The sequence below is a fragment of the Balaenoptera ricei genome, chromosome 18 (assembly GCF_028023285.1).
Source record: "Balaenoptera ricei isolate mBalRic1 chromosome 18, mBalRic1.hap2, whole genome shotgun sequence".
Taxonomy (NCBI): Eukaryota; Metazoa; Chordata; class Mammalia; order Artiodactyla; family Balaenopteridae; genus Balaenoptera; species Balaenoptera ricei.
In genome coordinates, this window is record NC_082656.1 from 71,966,556 (window position 1) to 71,981,879 (window position 15,324).

General features: G+C 52.6%; 1 protein-coding gene across 3 annotated transcripts in view; it reads left to right on the top strand.

Annotated features, from left to right (window-relative positions):
- FARP1 (FERM, ARH/RhoGEF and pleckstrin domain protein 1) overlaps positions 1-15,324 on the top strand; it is a 291,438-nt gene that overhangs the window by 273,617 nt on the left and 2,497 nt on the right. For all 3 annotated transcript variants that reach the window (XM_059903280.1, XM_059903281.1, XM_059903282.1), the window contains exons 19-26: positions 2,370-2,500; positions 7,332-7,400; positions 7,654-7,743; positions 8,385-8,467; positions 8,556-8,668; positions 9,070-9,233; positions 14,089-14,196; positions 14,559-14,710. In XM_059903280.1, coding sequence (XP_059759263.1) covers positions 2,370-2,500; positions 7,332-7,400; positions 7,654-7,743; positions 8,385-8,467; positions 8,556-8,668; positions 9,070-9,233; positions 14,089-14,196; positions 14,559-14,710 — 910 coding nt within the window. The remainder of the gene's footprint in view (positions 1-2,369; positions 2,501-7,331; positions 7,401-7,653; positions 7,744-8,384; positions 8,468-8,555; positions 8,669-9,069; positions 9,234-14,088; positions 14,197-14,558; positions 14,711-15,324) is intronic.

Sequence of the window (15,324 nt, forward strand, 5' to 3'; positions counted from 1 at the left end):
GCGTTTGTAAGCATTTCACCTGTGTTAACTCTCAATCTTCACGAGAAGCCTATGAGACAGTGGTGAGCTCATTTTACATATGGGGGCTGCTGAGACCAGAGAAGTTAAGGAACCTGCCCAGAGTCACACAGCTGGAAAGTAAAGGACATGTAGCCTAAGCCCAGAACCCATGTTCTTGACCATCCTACCCCCCCTACTGGCTCATGATGATATTACTCACTGTCCCTCGCTCAGCACCTGGGCCAGGTACTCTGCCAGGTATCTTTCTTACGCTAACACCTTTAATCCTTTAACAACCCCATGAGAGAACTATTGTTATCCCATTTTAGAGGTAAGAATACTGAGGCTCAGAGGGGGTAAAGGACTTGTGAGTGTCACTCAGATGGCAAAAGAGCAGAGCTGCCATTCCAGACCATGCTTTTCCCACTGGGCCACGCGTCGTCTTTTTGAACCTGCGTCCTCTGCCTCGCGTTGTATGTGGTCTGTTACTGTCCGCGCTCCCGGGCTTGGACTTGCAGCGCCTGGGGGCCAGGCCCTGAGGCCTGTTGCTGGGTCCCCTGCACTCTGCAGCCAGTGCATGCGCAGAATGCACCCTCCGCGGGTGGCTCTTGACAGACAACATGAATTCGCACACCCGTTAGTATGTCAAGACCAGTGTCTCTTGCCTAAAGTATTATAAACTTAATCTTAGCTTTTAGAAAGACAACCAAAGAAAAGATTTGTCAGAGTAATTAGACATTGGCAATTCACGGAAGGGCAACAGAACTGGCTCAAGGCGCGGTTTTGGCTTGCTTTACGTGGCCGTCTTTGAAACAGACCATGCTGCCCCCTGCCTTGTGCCTTAGTATATTCTGTTCCCTCTGCTGGGACTCCTCGCCTCCACCTCCTGGTCCTTTCCCTGGCACAGTCCTCTTTTAAGGCTTAATCTGTGCCTCACCCTCAAGGCTGGGTGGCCCTCCTCCCCCCCATCTGCCTTGTCCTGCCGTATTGGCAGTCCCGGTTGGCTGTGTCTGGATGAGATGACCTAGGGCCCTTCCCAGCTCCCAGGACTCAGACCTGCGTCGATCTCTTACCCCGGAGAGTGAGGGCGAGGGAGAGGGACGTCTCTAGTTTTGCACGTGCTATTCTCAGGCCAGCTTGCCTAGTTTTGCATTTTACTATTTTGCTAAACAGTCTCCACTGAGAAAAGTCTATACTTCACAGTGAAATGGCAAAAATGTCTGTTCCCTAGCTGAAAACGTAAGGCGGCATCATTGTGGAAAGACGGGGCAAATCAAGGAATATCTGAACATAGATTTCCTGAACGTGAGGGATGCAGAGAGCCAAGAGCTGTTCTAGAATGCTTGCCCCAGGAGCACCTAGAGCCAGGCTGCCATCCTTTTTCCTCTTAGAGCTTCTGCACGCCCACCGCACTAAACATTCAGTGCCCAGGAATTGTTTGTTGTACTAAATCGGCTGGTCATGTCTAAAGACAGAGCAAGCTCTGGGTTTGTCACTATGGCTGAGACAAGAAGCATTCTGTGATAAGAAGCCAGGAAGCATTTCGTTTGCATCCCCAGGGAGACAGCAAAAAAAAAAAAAAAAAAGGAATGCTTCCTGCCACAGTTGAGGTGCTGGGGGGAGGGGGGAGGCGGTGTTTACTGTCCTGAAGATCGAAGTTCAGTGGACAAATGTTTCTTGCTTTCCCTTGACAAACAGACAAAAATGATCAGCTACTATGGATGTGCCTGCCACCCAAACCCGTGCTAACAGGACACCAGCTCCTTTTCCATACTGGATGCCTGTCAGTATAGGGGAGATGTGCCCACGTTGGAAAATTTAGTTTGCAGCTGTTCTTTACAACCATTTTATAAACTCTATAAATGTCTGCAGAAGGAAGAACCGGGGTGTGGTGGAATGTTTGTTACCCAAAAGTGTTGCACTACCAGTTAGACCCTTTGCCAGAAAGATCCCTCCTTTGCCCTGGATTTTTCTATGGCTTTTCTGTGCTCCCTCTGCTCTGTTCTTTCCAGGTAACAGGGAAGGGAGGGAAATCTCTGCCCCTGGGACAGAATTCCCTTGCTGCTGCCCCTTTATGCCAACAAGTAATTCTAACTGAAGGACAGCTGTACACCACCAAGCTCTGAAGGGGGCATTGATATTTTCAAGATGGGTTTGGGGAAACTAAAGCAAAACCAACCAACACATAAAGTAAATCACTCAATTTTTATTATTGAGAATTCGCAGTGTTTTCCCTAGAAGGATGGCTTCGTTATAGTTCAGCTACAGGAGGATATTACCCTGGAGAACTGATCTTAAAAATATTGGGGAAAAAAATGACCCACATCTGCCATTAATGCTGCAGCTCTTGTGTCCGTTTCCTTCCTTAGCTGCTTTGGCAGAGATCACAGAAATGGTGGCCCAGCTTCACGGTACAATGATCAAGATGGAGAATTTCCAGAAGCTGCATGAACTCAAGAAAGATTTGATTGGCGTTGACAATCTTGTGATTCCAGGAAGGGTAAGCAGCTGTGCTCTCTGTATGCTTTGGAGGTAAAGCCAGAAAGACAACATTTAAATGACTTACATTTGAACCTTTTGAATATGGACACTCCCAAGTTAAAATATCCTCCTTCTGAAGTGGCTTCCTTCCCCCCTGGGAGACAACTGGGAAAATGCCTTGAACATTACGGTGTCAATTCAAAAATTTTGTGTTAGAAGGAGATAAATCAGTCAATCCTTCCACCTCATATGCTGCTTTTTCTCCTTACTGGTTGATCCACTTATTTACTTTTTCCCCACCATATTCTGAGCAGATTTGAGATTCCTTATTTTATTTTTTTAAATTTAGGTAAATAAAAATGGAAGATAAAGAAAAAAATTTTTTTAAGGATTGGGTAAAATGGCAATAGAAAGCAGAGGAAAAGCTAGTGCATGAAAGCAGGCAATAAATTCCCATGTAAGAAAAGTATTTTTTTAAAGATGCAATTTACAGGGCCTTCCCTGGTGGTCCAGGGGTTAAGACTGTGCTTCCACTGCAGGGGGCACAGGTTCGATCCCTGGTTGGGGCACTAAGATCCCACATGCCATGTGGTGTGGCCCAAAAAAAAAAAAAAAAAAAAAAAAAAAGATGCAATTTGCATAATGTAATTTTAATTTTGATTAAAATAACATTTTAGCCAGAACATGATTCTGGGAGAGATGCAAATTCACTCACACTATTAACCTTTACTTCCCCATGTGCATGACATGTAGGTCATTCACAATAAAATAGGGCCTCGCTATCCAAACACACTCTCTCCAGGCCAGTGGGCATTTAAAAAATACAGGGTAGCCTGCCTTTTTCCAATTCTCTTCCTAGGAAGCAGTCATTGACCAGGAATTAAAAATACTAGTCAGTTGCTGTGCCTCGTCAAATCTCTCTGTGGGAATTTTTTCCACTAGTCCCCTATCTTGACCTCATCCAGGTTCAGAAGGGAATTTTAGCCTCTTTGATCTGCCTTAATCTTCAGACAAGTATCCCGTGTGTCAGGGGCTTCTAGTTTTATCGGACAGGTAACCTCCCTGGAAACTATAAATCTGTGTAACTCAGAAAAGATAAGGGAACATCCCTCATCTTTTGGGTATTTGGGTCTTTCTGTTGGGAATCCTAATTACAAAGCTGACCAGAATACCAGCTATAAAATGTAGTCAGAAGAGTTATGTGGTAAATGCTGGGTGGAAATTAAAGCTGGGATTTACTTCAGCTCTGCTGGTGAGAAAATTCTGCCGGGACTCAGTACACGACAATCACGTTTACCCATCCATGCAGAAGCCTTTAAGGCCTTGTGGAATTAATTTTCTCTTAACTTTGGATGTTATAAAATATTTAGTGTATCATGCTACATGGCAAACAGAGCATTTGTAAGGAACTTATTTTGAGGAATAGTTTCCACGGTGCTATGAAAAGAGCAGTGGATTGGAGTAGGCGGCCCGGGTTCAATTTCTGGCTCCACCAGAATTGGGATGGCTCACTTACTGGAATGTTCCCTCCCTTCTGTAACATGGGGATCATACCTTCTCCGTCGTAGGTGATACGGATCAAATGAGATTTAATGTGCAAAACTAACACAATAAATACGAATTATCTTCCTCTTCCCCCACCTACACTTATTTGAAGAGACTAAGTTTATGCTTATTATAATGTCATTGAGTACACAGCACAGCATTGTAGAAGGCACCAGAAGCTTTTCATCAGATCAGATACGGGCTCTCTCATCCACCAACTGACCAGGTGATCTGGGCAAGTTCCTTACTCATTTTGCTCCTCAGTTTCCTTATCTGAAAAATGGGGATGAATTTACAGGCTCACATAAGCAGCTAATATAAGCACCCAGCACATGTCAGGCTCACACCACGTGCTAAATAAAAGAAGGTCATCATTATTGATGAAGCTGAAGTCAGAATTTGGGTGCTGGTTACACGCTGCAGACCCACCTTATCTGCATATTCTTATGTTCATCTGCCTGCTTCACGGCCACTCACTGTTTCAAAGTCAACCCTCACTGAAATGGGAAGGAGGGATCTAAGACCCTCAGAGGGGCGAGTTCTAAGACGGGCTGTTCCCCACATGGAGGCTAATTGATTATCTTTCTTTTTTTTTTTTAAGTCTTTATTGAATTTGTTACAATATTACTTCTGTTTTATGTTTTTGGTTTTTTTGGCCATGAGGCATGCGGGATCTTAGCTCCCCGACCAGGGATCGAACCCACGCCCCCTGCCTTGGAAGGAAAAGTGTTAACCACTGGACCGCCAAGGAAGTACCCTGGTTTTTTGTTTTTTGTTTTTTGTTTTTTTTTTAATTTTAAATTATCGAATAACCTGATGAGTGGAAAGAAGGCTCTGACAGATTTATCTACCGGTGGAATTTGAAAAATTGAGATGTAAACGTGAGCGGCTAACATGCGAGCTCCCTGCGGTCTAATTCCTCACCCAGCTTTCGGGCGTAATCCTGCTGCCCTCCCGCTAGGGTCAGGCCGAGATGAGGTCACGTCCTGGAAGGCAGGAGGCAAAAGGCCCCAGCACGCTCTGGCCTGAGCCAGGCCCCCATGGTGTGTTTTCTGTCCCTGAGAGTTCTTCCAGGAGGATAGTGGAGGTTCATTTGGATAAAACTCAGAGGCCTGGATATTGTGAATTTCATTCCAGTTGGAAGCAGCTTGAGCTTAAGGATATTAGGAGCCTTTTTTCTCCTATTTCATGGTTTTTTAAAAAAATTAAAAAACCATTCTGGGCAGGAGGCATTTTCCATCTCCAGCCCTGAGACAGTGATCTGAGCCCATAGCCCTTCTGCAGAAGCTCCATCTTCCCCTTCCCACATCCCTCAGATTCGTTAAGAAAACGCACATATAACAACGTCAGACACGCGAGCCGGGAACAGGAGTGACGGCACAGTAGGGTCGCCACTCCTCGTTCTCTGATCCCCTTCAGTGATGAAAGCAGTCCCCAAACACCGTTTATCTTCATACGGTACCGTTGCTGTCTGATAGCATCCATCCCCTGGACCAGCAAGTATTTGTTATGTGTCACTTTGTTGATTTCCAAAATGTGTCAGTTAAATCGCCAGCAGATGTAGTCTTTGATTGACATTTCATAAAGGACCAAAGCAAGAGTCAGGCTGTGCAGAGTCTATAGAATGCAAATGAACTGGTTGAGTCCCTGTTCTTGGCTCGTTAGCTACTGAGGTCACAGGAAAACTAGGTAACAAACAGCCCCAATACTTAGTGACTGAAGACAACCTTTTAGTATATGTCACGGTTTTGTGAGTTGGGAATGGGGCAGGACTCAGCCAGGTGATTCTTCTTTCTTTAGGGCATTGACAGAGGTCCCAGGTGGGCTGACCTGGAGGGGCCAAGGCTTACACTTGGCAGACGGCTGGAGGCAGGGCTTAGCTGGGACCGTGCACCTGAGAGCCCACGAGGGGCCTCCCCAGCGTGGGTTCAGGGTGGTCTCACTGCTTATGTGCAGTTTAGGGTTCCCAGAGCAAGTGTTCCCAGGCACAAAGCAGAGGCTACGTGTAGTTTTATGACCTGGTCTCAGAGGTCACACAGCATCACTTCCATACTCTATTTGTCAAATTGGTCACCAGTCTACGCACATCCAAGGGAAGGGGGGACAGAGACCAGCCTCTGTGGGAAAAATGTCAAAGAACTTGCAGCTGTGTTTTAAAAGCAGCTCTGTGGAAACATAGTTTGGCGGTTCCTTAATAAGTTAACCATAGAATTTCCTCATGACCCAGCAATTCCACTCCTGGCTCTATACCCAGAAGAATTGAAAATAGGTGCTCAAACAAAAAGTTGAACATGCATGTGTAGAGCAGCACTGTTCAGAGTAGCCAGAAGGGGAAACAACTCAAATACCCATCAACAGCCTAAGTGGGTAAACAAAGTGTGCCCTATCCATGCAGTGGAATATTCAGCCACAGAGAGGAACGAATTTCTGACACTTGCCACAGCATGGATGAACCTTGAAAACATTATGCTAAGTGAAATAGGCCAGACACAAAAAGCTACAATATTACATGTTTGACTTATATGAAATAGGCAAATCCATAGAGACAGAAAACAGATTGGCGGTTGCCAAGTGCTAGGGGAGGCGGAAACGGCGAGTGAGAAATGGGGGCTGACTGCTTAATGGTGATGAGGTTTCCTTTTGGGTGATGGAAAGTTCTGGACCTAGATGGTAGTGATGAATGCACTAAAGGTCATGCAGGGTAAGTTTTATGTGTATTTTACCACAGTTTTTTAAATGATAGTTTTGTGGAGGGTTTCTGAAGCGCCCCTGAATGGTCTGTGCCCTCAGAAGTTTATAGTCGGGAGGGAGAGTTCCTTTCTGGCTCTTTCATCCTAGAACACAGTTACTAGTTTTTGAGAACCAGATTTTAAGTCGTGGAGAAGATTCCTCTATTCACAGTTCTCTCCTATGGCGTATCTGTCTTCCTGGTCCCCGGCTGCCACTTTGTATCCATCCAGGGGCCTTGTCCCCTCCTCACAGCCAGAAGCCCTGAGGGCCTGGGGGTTAAGTGTAGAGTTATAGGTCCCGGTGTGAACCAGCCCACCGCACAGGCCACTGGACCTCCGACCGCTAGCTTCTTCTCTGGTAGTGGAGCCAAAGCTAGCCCCTGCCTTGCAGGTTGCTCAGAAGGAGAGGAGCTTAGAGGCGGCACAGCACGGCATTCAGTAAATAGCAGCTATGACGGATACGATTTTTAGCGTGAAAGGGACCACGATGGGCGGAAGCATCTCACATCGCGTTGAGTCTGCGCTGACGCGGCGTCGCAGGCTCCCAGCCAGCTCGCGGGTGTGTTTTCTCTGCAGGAATTCATCCGCCTGGGCAGCCTCAGCAAGCTCTCCGGGAAGGGGCTCCAGCAGCGCATGTTCTTCCTGGTAAGTGGTGAGAGCTGTTTGTGCAAGGTGATCGGTGACTTGTGAGCCCTTGGAAGCAGCAAGGGTCACGGCGCCGGGCCTCGGCCACCCCAGAGGGGATGCCTGGGAGGCAGGAGGGGCAGCCAGAGCTGCTCGGACCGGAGTTGTTGAGATCCGCGAATTGTCTCGTCGGATTCTGAAAACGTGGTTTCTGTACGTGTCGGTTTCAAACGGAGCCCGTTCATCTCAGCCGCGCTTGTCCTTGTTGTTCTAGTTCAACGACGTCTTGCTGTACACGAGCAGGGGGCTGACGGCCTCGAATCAGTTTAAAGTTCACGGGCAGCTCCCGCTCTACGGCATGACCGTGAGTATGCGCCGTGGGTACGGGATGGGGACCTCTGCCTCTGGGCTGCCTGCGGGGTGCAGGAGCCAGTGACGGGGGGAGGGGCTTGACAAGGAAGTGAGAGCATCACAGGCGCTGTGAAAAACCTGGGCCTTGTTAGGGCTCCCCTAGGGGGGCCCCGGGACCTCACTCCCTGTCCTGCACCTGGGATGCACGGCTATGTTCCTTCCGGAATCAAGTGCAGAGGCAAGCTGCCGTGCCTACGTGGTGTGAGCTTGCCTTTCGCTGCCCGGTGCCTGGCCCCGGGGCCCTGAGAGGCCATCCTTACCGTCCACGTGGAGTGAAGACCAGGAAGCAGCCTTTCTCCCGAGATGTCCAGTGGACCGGGTGTCCATATTCTGTGATCCTTGGTGGGCAGAGGCAGACAGGGCGCCAGTGTGCCCCAGTGTGGCTTATTCCCACACTCTCCTCAGTGGTCGGGTAGAAGGAGGTTTATGGCTCTGACGAAAAAATATAATGCATTTTGACCTTGCTTTCACCCTCCCGATGGGGACTTTTTTGGACTTGGTCCGCCGAGCTGTAGTCAGTTTGGTGAACGTTTGAAAATGCGCTGAGTATCCCACCCGCTGCTCGGCGGTAACTTATGAACACTCGCCCCACAGATGGAGGAAAGTGAGGACGAGTGGGGCGTGCCCCACTGCCTCACCCTGCGGGGCCAGCGCCAGTCCATCGTCGTGGCCGCCAGGTAACGCGGGAAGCCTGACCTTCGACCTCGGTACCCCTTCTCCCCACTGTGGCCTGGAAATACCTGACGTCCGTCTCTCCTCCTTCAGTTCTCGGTCCGAGATGGAAAAGTGGGTGGAGGACATACAGATGGCCATTGACTTGGCCGAGAAAAGCAGCGGCCCCGCCCCCGAGTTCCTGGCCAGCAGCCCTCCTGACAGCAGTAAGCGTGGCACTGAAAATTGCCTTACCGAGGCGCCCCATATCCACAGTCTGCGTTTGTGTTTTAAGCTAAAAATCAAGGAACTTACTTTTTATAAAAGTTAAAAAAACAAAGCCCCTTAAAAGAGAATGGGCGAGCGGAGAAATCGCATCTTTTCTGGGCCAGCACTGCCGCTTGTCAGCCTCTGGGGGGCGAGGGGCGGGGAGAAGACTGTTGGGGGCTCCCTGGCGGAGGGACTGGGGAGACGCCCCTGGCCAAGCCCTCGCTGCCAGTGTGACTTCCTGCTCGGTGGGTGCCCGGGACCCCCAGCCTTCCCGTCCCATTCGGCCCCTGGGAGGGGGCGGGACAGGGGCCCTCCTGGCGAGCAGAGAGGAAAGCGCCGCCTCTTGCTGCCCCCGCAGAGTCCCCGGAGGAGGCGGCGGGCGACCAGGAGTCGGAGGACGACCTCAGCGCCTCGCGCACCTCGTTGGAGCGCCAGGCCCCGCACCGCGGCAACACCATGGTGCACGTGTGCTGGCACCGCAACACCAGCGTCTCCATGGTGGACTTCAGCGTGGCCGTGGAGGTAGGGCCGGCGGCGGGTGGGGGGAGCGGGGGGTCCGGCCACGGGCGCCGGCCTTCTGAGCATGCGCGCTCCGTGGGCCGGCAGGTGCACCGGCTTTGGCGTCTGTCCGTTCGCCGGCCGCCTGTGCAGTGATGGTTTTCTTTTGTTCACTGGACCGTGCCCTCTCCTCTCGCGGAGTTAGCCACAGGGCGGGGGCTGTGCATGCCTTTATTAGTGTGTCCGCGCCGAGAGGTCCGGATGGGCCGCCCAGGCGCCGTTCTTGCTGCGCCCTGGAGCAGCCCCCGGAATCGGGTGCGGGGAGGCGGTATGGTCGGAAGGCTGGTGCCAGCCAGGGCCACAGCAGGTAGGTGCAGTTCATGGAAGAACCTGCGAGAAGCCGGCTCTCGAGCGTCCCGAAGAGCTGGCTTTGGGGATGGGGGCTCTCCCCGTATTGCGACCGTGAACCTTCCAGAACTCTCCAGACCTCATTCTCTAGGCGTTCTCCAGTCCAGGTCCGTAATCCCCAACCTTTCAGAAAATGCGAAGCCCAGAAAGCTCTAAAACCGCGAAGTCCTCTTCATACCCCATTGACGGCAGAACCTGACCTGAGCGGTCAGGAGGCTGTTTATCGGTTTTGTGAGCGCGTCCTGTTTTACTACATAATCGCTGTGTTTGGTTCTGGGCTACAGCCCGAGACCCCGCTGCCTGGGGTGCCATAGAGGACAGGCACTGGATTCTCTTTCTAAAATCTGACAGATGCTGAATTCCTGAGTATAAGTGTGCCTGGCCCCAAAATGTCACATAGGAGATTGTGAGCCAAGAACAGCGGTGTGTTTGCTTTCTGAACCAACAGTGTGTTGGTTCAGATGAGCCAAACATTGCTTGATGGATAGTCCATAGGGGTTTCCTGAGATTGTTTTCTGGAACTGACCTTCCCAGTTGCACGGAACTGCGTTTGGTGCGTTTCCCTGCCACAGCTAATGTTCTAAGACCCGTGCTTCCTTGTCAAACCATCCTCACCCGCAGGGGGCTGTGTCCCAGCGGCGCGGAGCTCCCCGACTGGGCCTGGCCTTCCCCTCCTGCATCCGCCCCACAGGGGGTGGGGCTCTTTCTTCCCGAGGGGCTCACTGCACTCATCAACCTCCCTCCCATCACATTTCCACTGCATCTGTTGGCAAAGCTTGCCAACCGGAGATTTCTTCCAGGGAACGGGGATCTTTCCAGCAAGGAGGGAGCAGTGACCATCTGGAGGCAAAAAATACCTGATCCCATCTATTCTAGTCCAGTGAGGCCAGGGGAAGGGCGCGGCCGTGCGGGAGAAATCCTCTTTGCTTCGCTTTATACTCACCTTTGCGATGGGTAGTCAGGGCTGTGGAGGTGTGGGAAGTTGGTAGGCATGAACCTTCCTCCTTAATCCTGGAGGCATGCAGGCCATTCAAGAATGCGGCCCAGACACAGCTCGAGCCCTGCTTTTCAGGGTGACAGCCTGCACTGGTGCCGTGTGTGTGTGTGTGGCAGAGCCAGGTCAGCACACTGCAGCCTCAGACCAAATCCTGCCCGCCCCCTGCTTGGTTACAGCCCGTCAACAAAGAATAGGGTTTTCCATTTTTGAGTGGTCACTACAACTATCTTTGGTTTTGCCCCTTGGCCCAAAAAGCCTAAAACAGTACTTGGCCCTTTGAGGAAAGGTTTGCTGAACGCTGAAGCCCATGGGAGCGAGCCCTGAGCCGCTGTGGTTTTAAGGTGGCAGTGATGCAGCTTGGATGCTCGTGGAACTGGCGCGTCTGTCGCTCTGTAAATGTCCCTTCCTTGCCCGATCCCCCTTCCCCACGGCGTGTGGCTTCAGTCCGGTGTTGGTGGTGGGCTCCTGTGGGTGCCACATGCCCCTGGATGACCGGAGTTGGGGGAAGGGGCACGGGGGAGTGGCTCCTTCCTTCTTGACGTGCTTTCTCACCGTCCCCGGCGCCAGATTCTCTCTCTTCTAGGGCTCGTGCAGGTAGGAGTGAGTGAGGGGGATGTTTGGGGGCAGCGTGAAACTGAGCTGGCCTCCGCAGAGAGTCTGGGGGCACCGTCAACGTCGGGGTGCTGACGCTGGGACGGCCAGTGTGAAGGCTTGTGTAGGCCGGAGGGCCAGCGGGGGGGTTCAGAGGTGAAACGATCAAAGTTGTGTTGTAAGACTGGAGTTGGGAGGCGGGGGGGGTTCAGGGGTGAAACGATCAAAGTTGTGTTGTAAGACTGGAGTTGGGAGGCGGTGGAGACTCAGGGGAGAAGAGGGTGTCAGCCGTCTGAACACAGGGGAGGACCAGGAGGACGGGGGGAACTGCAGCGAGAGGGAGAACTAGGGGTGGGACCCTCACTTCCTGTGGCTGCCGAAACACATCAGAAACCGCTTAACAACAGACATGTGTCCTCTCCCAGTGCTGGAGGCCGGAAGTCCACGCTCACGGTGTCAGCAGGCTTGGCTCCTTCTGGAGGCCCTGGTGCAGCTCTCCCCCGGCTTCTGGGGGTTGCCAGCCACCCCCGGTGTCCTCTTGGCTTGTGGACACATCACTCCAGTCTCCGCCTCTGTCTCACTCGGGGGTCTCCCTGTGTATCTGTTAAAAAGTCCTCTTCCTATGAGGACACCGGGCATTGGGGTTAGGACCCACCGTACTCCAGTAGGACCTTATCTTAACTTGACTGTATCTGCAACGACCCTATTTCTAAATACGCTCATCATCTTCACAGGTACTGGGACTTTGGGCATGAATATCTTCTGGGGGGACACGAATCAATCCACAACAGGGACGGAGCAGTTGGGAGCCAGGAAGAGGGAAGAGCAAAGAGGCGCCGTCCTCCAGTCTGGGAAAGGCAAGGAATGGGCATCAGCCGGTGCCAGATTGCGAATGTGGACCTCTCCCGTAAAGGCAGCACACGGAGACTGGTCCGGGTTGGAGACAGACCCAAAGGTCATTTGCGGAGACAACAGGCTCAGGCTCTTGAGAGCAGCTCAGAGGCCATGTGACCCGAGTAGGAGACTTGAAGTGTGTATGGGAGTGAAGCCAAGGGAGCGAGAGTTTCGGTGGGGTTGGCAACTTCGGAGGGCACTGGGGCAAGGAGGGACCAGTGGATACAATTACTAAGAAGCGTCTAATCTGTTAAGATGGCAAAGCTAGAAGGACCTACTCAGAACGTATACCCTGGCATGTTCCAGGGGGATTCAAGGCAGAAGTTGAGTGTTCTCATGAACCTGCCTTGGAGGAAAAACACTGGCCTGGAACCTGGTTCATCCATGAAGTGTGTAAACCACACTGTGGGTTGGACTGGCTTTTGTTCCAAAGGTAACTGCATCTAAGAGAAAGGGTTTTTTGGGGCTCTGGCTGGAGGAGTTTACTTGATTCAGTATAAAAATAAGAAGTATAAGGAAAAGGAAATGTGCTACTCTCCTTCCTCCAGAGCGAGACTTGCATGCAATCATGTGTGCTATTGCACAAGCATCAAATCCCCACTCTGGTTGCCACCATCACCTGCTGGAACCCACAGCTCCCCTTTTCTTGTGCCTTTTGCCAGTGGGCAAGTGGCAGCCAGGAGGAGTGATGGCACACTGTCTGCGGGGGCCACAGGGACACCTCTGCTTCCTGTGTGCTCTCGGCCTGACACGCCGTCTCCCCCATCAGACTGCAAGCGACTCGCAGCCAGAGAAATGTAAACTCTTCTCAGAGGGGCCTTACTTAAGAATGCCGTTGGATTAAATACAGGTTACTGGAAAAGCCCCAAAGGGAGGGACTGAAGTAGACGCAGGTGTGTGTATATGTATATTTTATTGTGGTGCGTTTGCCCGTTTCACCCTTTGGAAGGGGACGATTTAGTGGCAGTGATTACATTCACCATCCCTCTCTCCGTCGAGGCTTCCTGGGGATGAGCTGCCGTCTTGTCGGGGACAGGGATGAGGCTTCTTAGGGTCCCCTGAGAGGCGACACAGGGCCTTTGGAGAGAAGGCGGGGACGCACAGGCTCTGCTCCCGGCGTTCCCCCGCGGCTGCCTGCGAGCTCGGGGTGATGCACTGTGCCGGCAGCTCCCGCGGGCCTCAGGAGACCACGGGGCGCCGGAGCTACACCAGGACGGACGCCCGGAATGCCTGTTCCACCAGTGCAGGATGGGGCCTGGAGGCTCCGCGCTGAAGTCCGGCGTTGCAGCCAGGGCCACCAGGGGGCGGTCAGGAGCTGCTGGCTGGCGCCGGGCTCCTGACGGCTTAGAGTTGAGGGGGATGGATCCTTTCCCACGGATGCCAGCACGAGCACCACCCCCCTGGGCAGATCTGTCTCACCATCCTGGAGGTCACAGGGCCAGCAATCAAGGTGGCAGGAGGGCCCAGCTCCCTCTAAACCTGTGTGGGAGGAGGCTGCCTTGCCCCTCCCGGCGTCTGTGGGTTGCTGACCAGCCTTGGTGTTCTTCGGCTCGTAGACGCATCGCTCGAGCCTGCCTGTTGCCACAGGCGCTGCCCTGTGTCTGTCTCCTTTTTAGAAGGATGTCAGCCGTAGTGGATACAGGCCTATACTCCAGGACCATCTCCTCCTTAATTCTACATCCGATGACCCTATTTCCAAATAAGGTCACATTCTGAGGTACTGGCAGGTGGGGGGGGGGGCAGTTAGGATTTCAGGATACATTTGGGGGACAGAATTCAGCCCGTACCAGGTGACAGGAAAATTAAACCAGGCTCACACAGTCCCCCTCCCAGAGCGAAAGGCCGTTTTCTTAAGTCCCCCCCAGGAAGCCTGCTCCCCAGAAGCACGGCCCTGCCGGTGGGCCCCACTGGACGTGACACTGAGTTATCCTTTCCACCGGACCAGGGGTGCCCCAACCCGGGCCCCTTACGGGCTGACTTGTCTTGCAGAATCAGCTGTCTGGGAACCTGCTGAGGAAATTCAAAAACAGCAATGGATGGCAGAAGCTGTGGGTAGTCTTCACAAACTTCTGCCTGTTCTTCTACAAGTCGCACCAGGTATGTGTCCAGGGTGGTGGCTGGGGAAGAGCCTGAAGGACCCTCCCTCCTCGGGGAGCAGGCAGCTTTCCTCTGGAAGGATGAACAACTTGACCCCCGAGCCGCCCAGGTGTCGGAGGGGGGGGCCCACAGCAGGCTGGGCAAGGCCACGGCCATCAGAGACCCCGCAGCTCCAAGCGAAGGCTGACATTATCCACGTGCCCAAGGGCCGCGCGTCTGCTGGTTGGATGCGGGGGAGGGGGGCGCGGGTGATGTCACCGGTGGCCGACACGACGCACCCGGGCCCGGACCTCAGCCCAGACCAGCTGCTGCGGGCAGGTGCCACACGTGTGGCTGCTCCCACCTTCTGTGCCCCCTTCCAGGACAGTCACCCCCTCGCCAGCCTGCCTCTGCTTGGGTACTCGCTCACCATTCCCTCGGAGTCCGAGGACATCCACAAGGACTACGTGTTCAAGCTGCATTTCAAGTCCCACGTGTACTACTTCAGGGCTGAAAGTGAATACACGTTTGAAAGGTAAAAGTCCCCCTACACGGGGCACCCGCAGAGAAAGGACACTCTCTTCTTCTGAGCAGGAGGCTTTCTCCCAAGTGAGCAAGTGCATAAGGCCTCCTAGCAGCAGCTACTTGCTGCCTGGGCATTGACTCCCTTCCAGAATGGGCTTCTTGTTCTCACCCTGCTACTTGCTTAAAATGAAAGCGCTTCATACGATCTGGGCTCTGTCTGCCCAATGCAAGTACACGTCTGTTTTCGCAGGAGCAAGTGGAACCGTGACTTTCCCTGGGACACATCAGCCCTTAACCTGTACGCTAGTTCACACCACGCGGGGTACACTTTTCCGTCTCTAACTTGTGTTTTTCCAGTCGATGGGTACAGTAGTTGCTTCGTCCCGTGGCCAACAGGCTAAGTAACCTTCAAGTCAAAACACCACGAAAGGAAGGAAAAAAAAAGTCCTAGTGCCTCTTAGGGTTCGTTACCTTACCAGTGAGACCGGCCCCGTGGTGTAGAGACCCAGGGCAGTGGTCGTCCTCTAGCCAAGAAATGAAGAAGGAGCCAGCCTCTCCCTGTGGCCACATTCAAGTACAAATCCTGGGCCTTGCATCCTGGGGCAGGCTCTGAAAGCAGTGTCA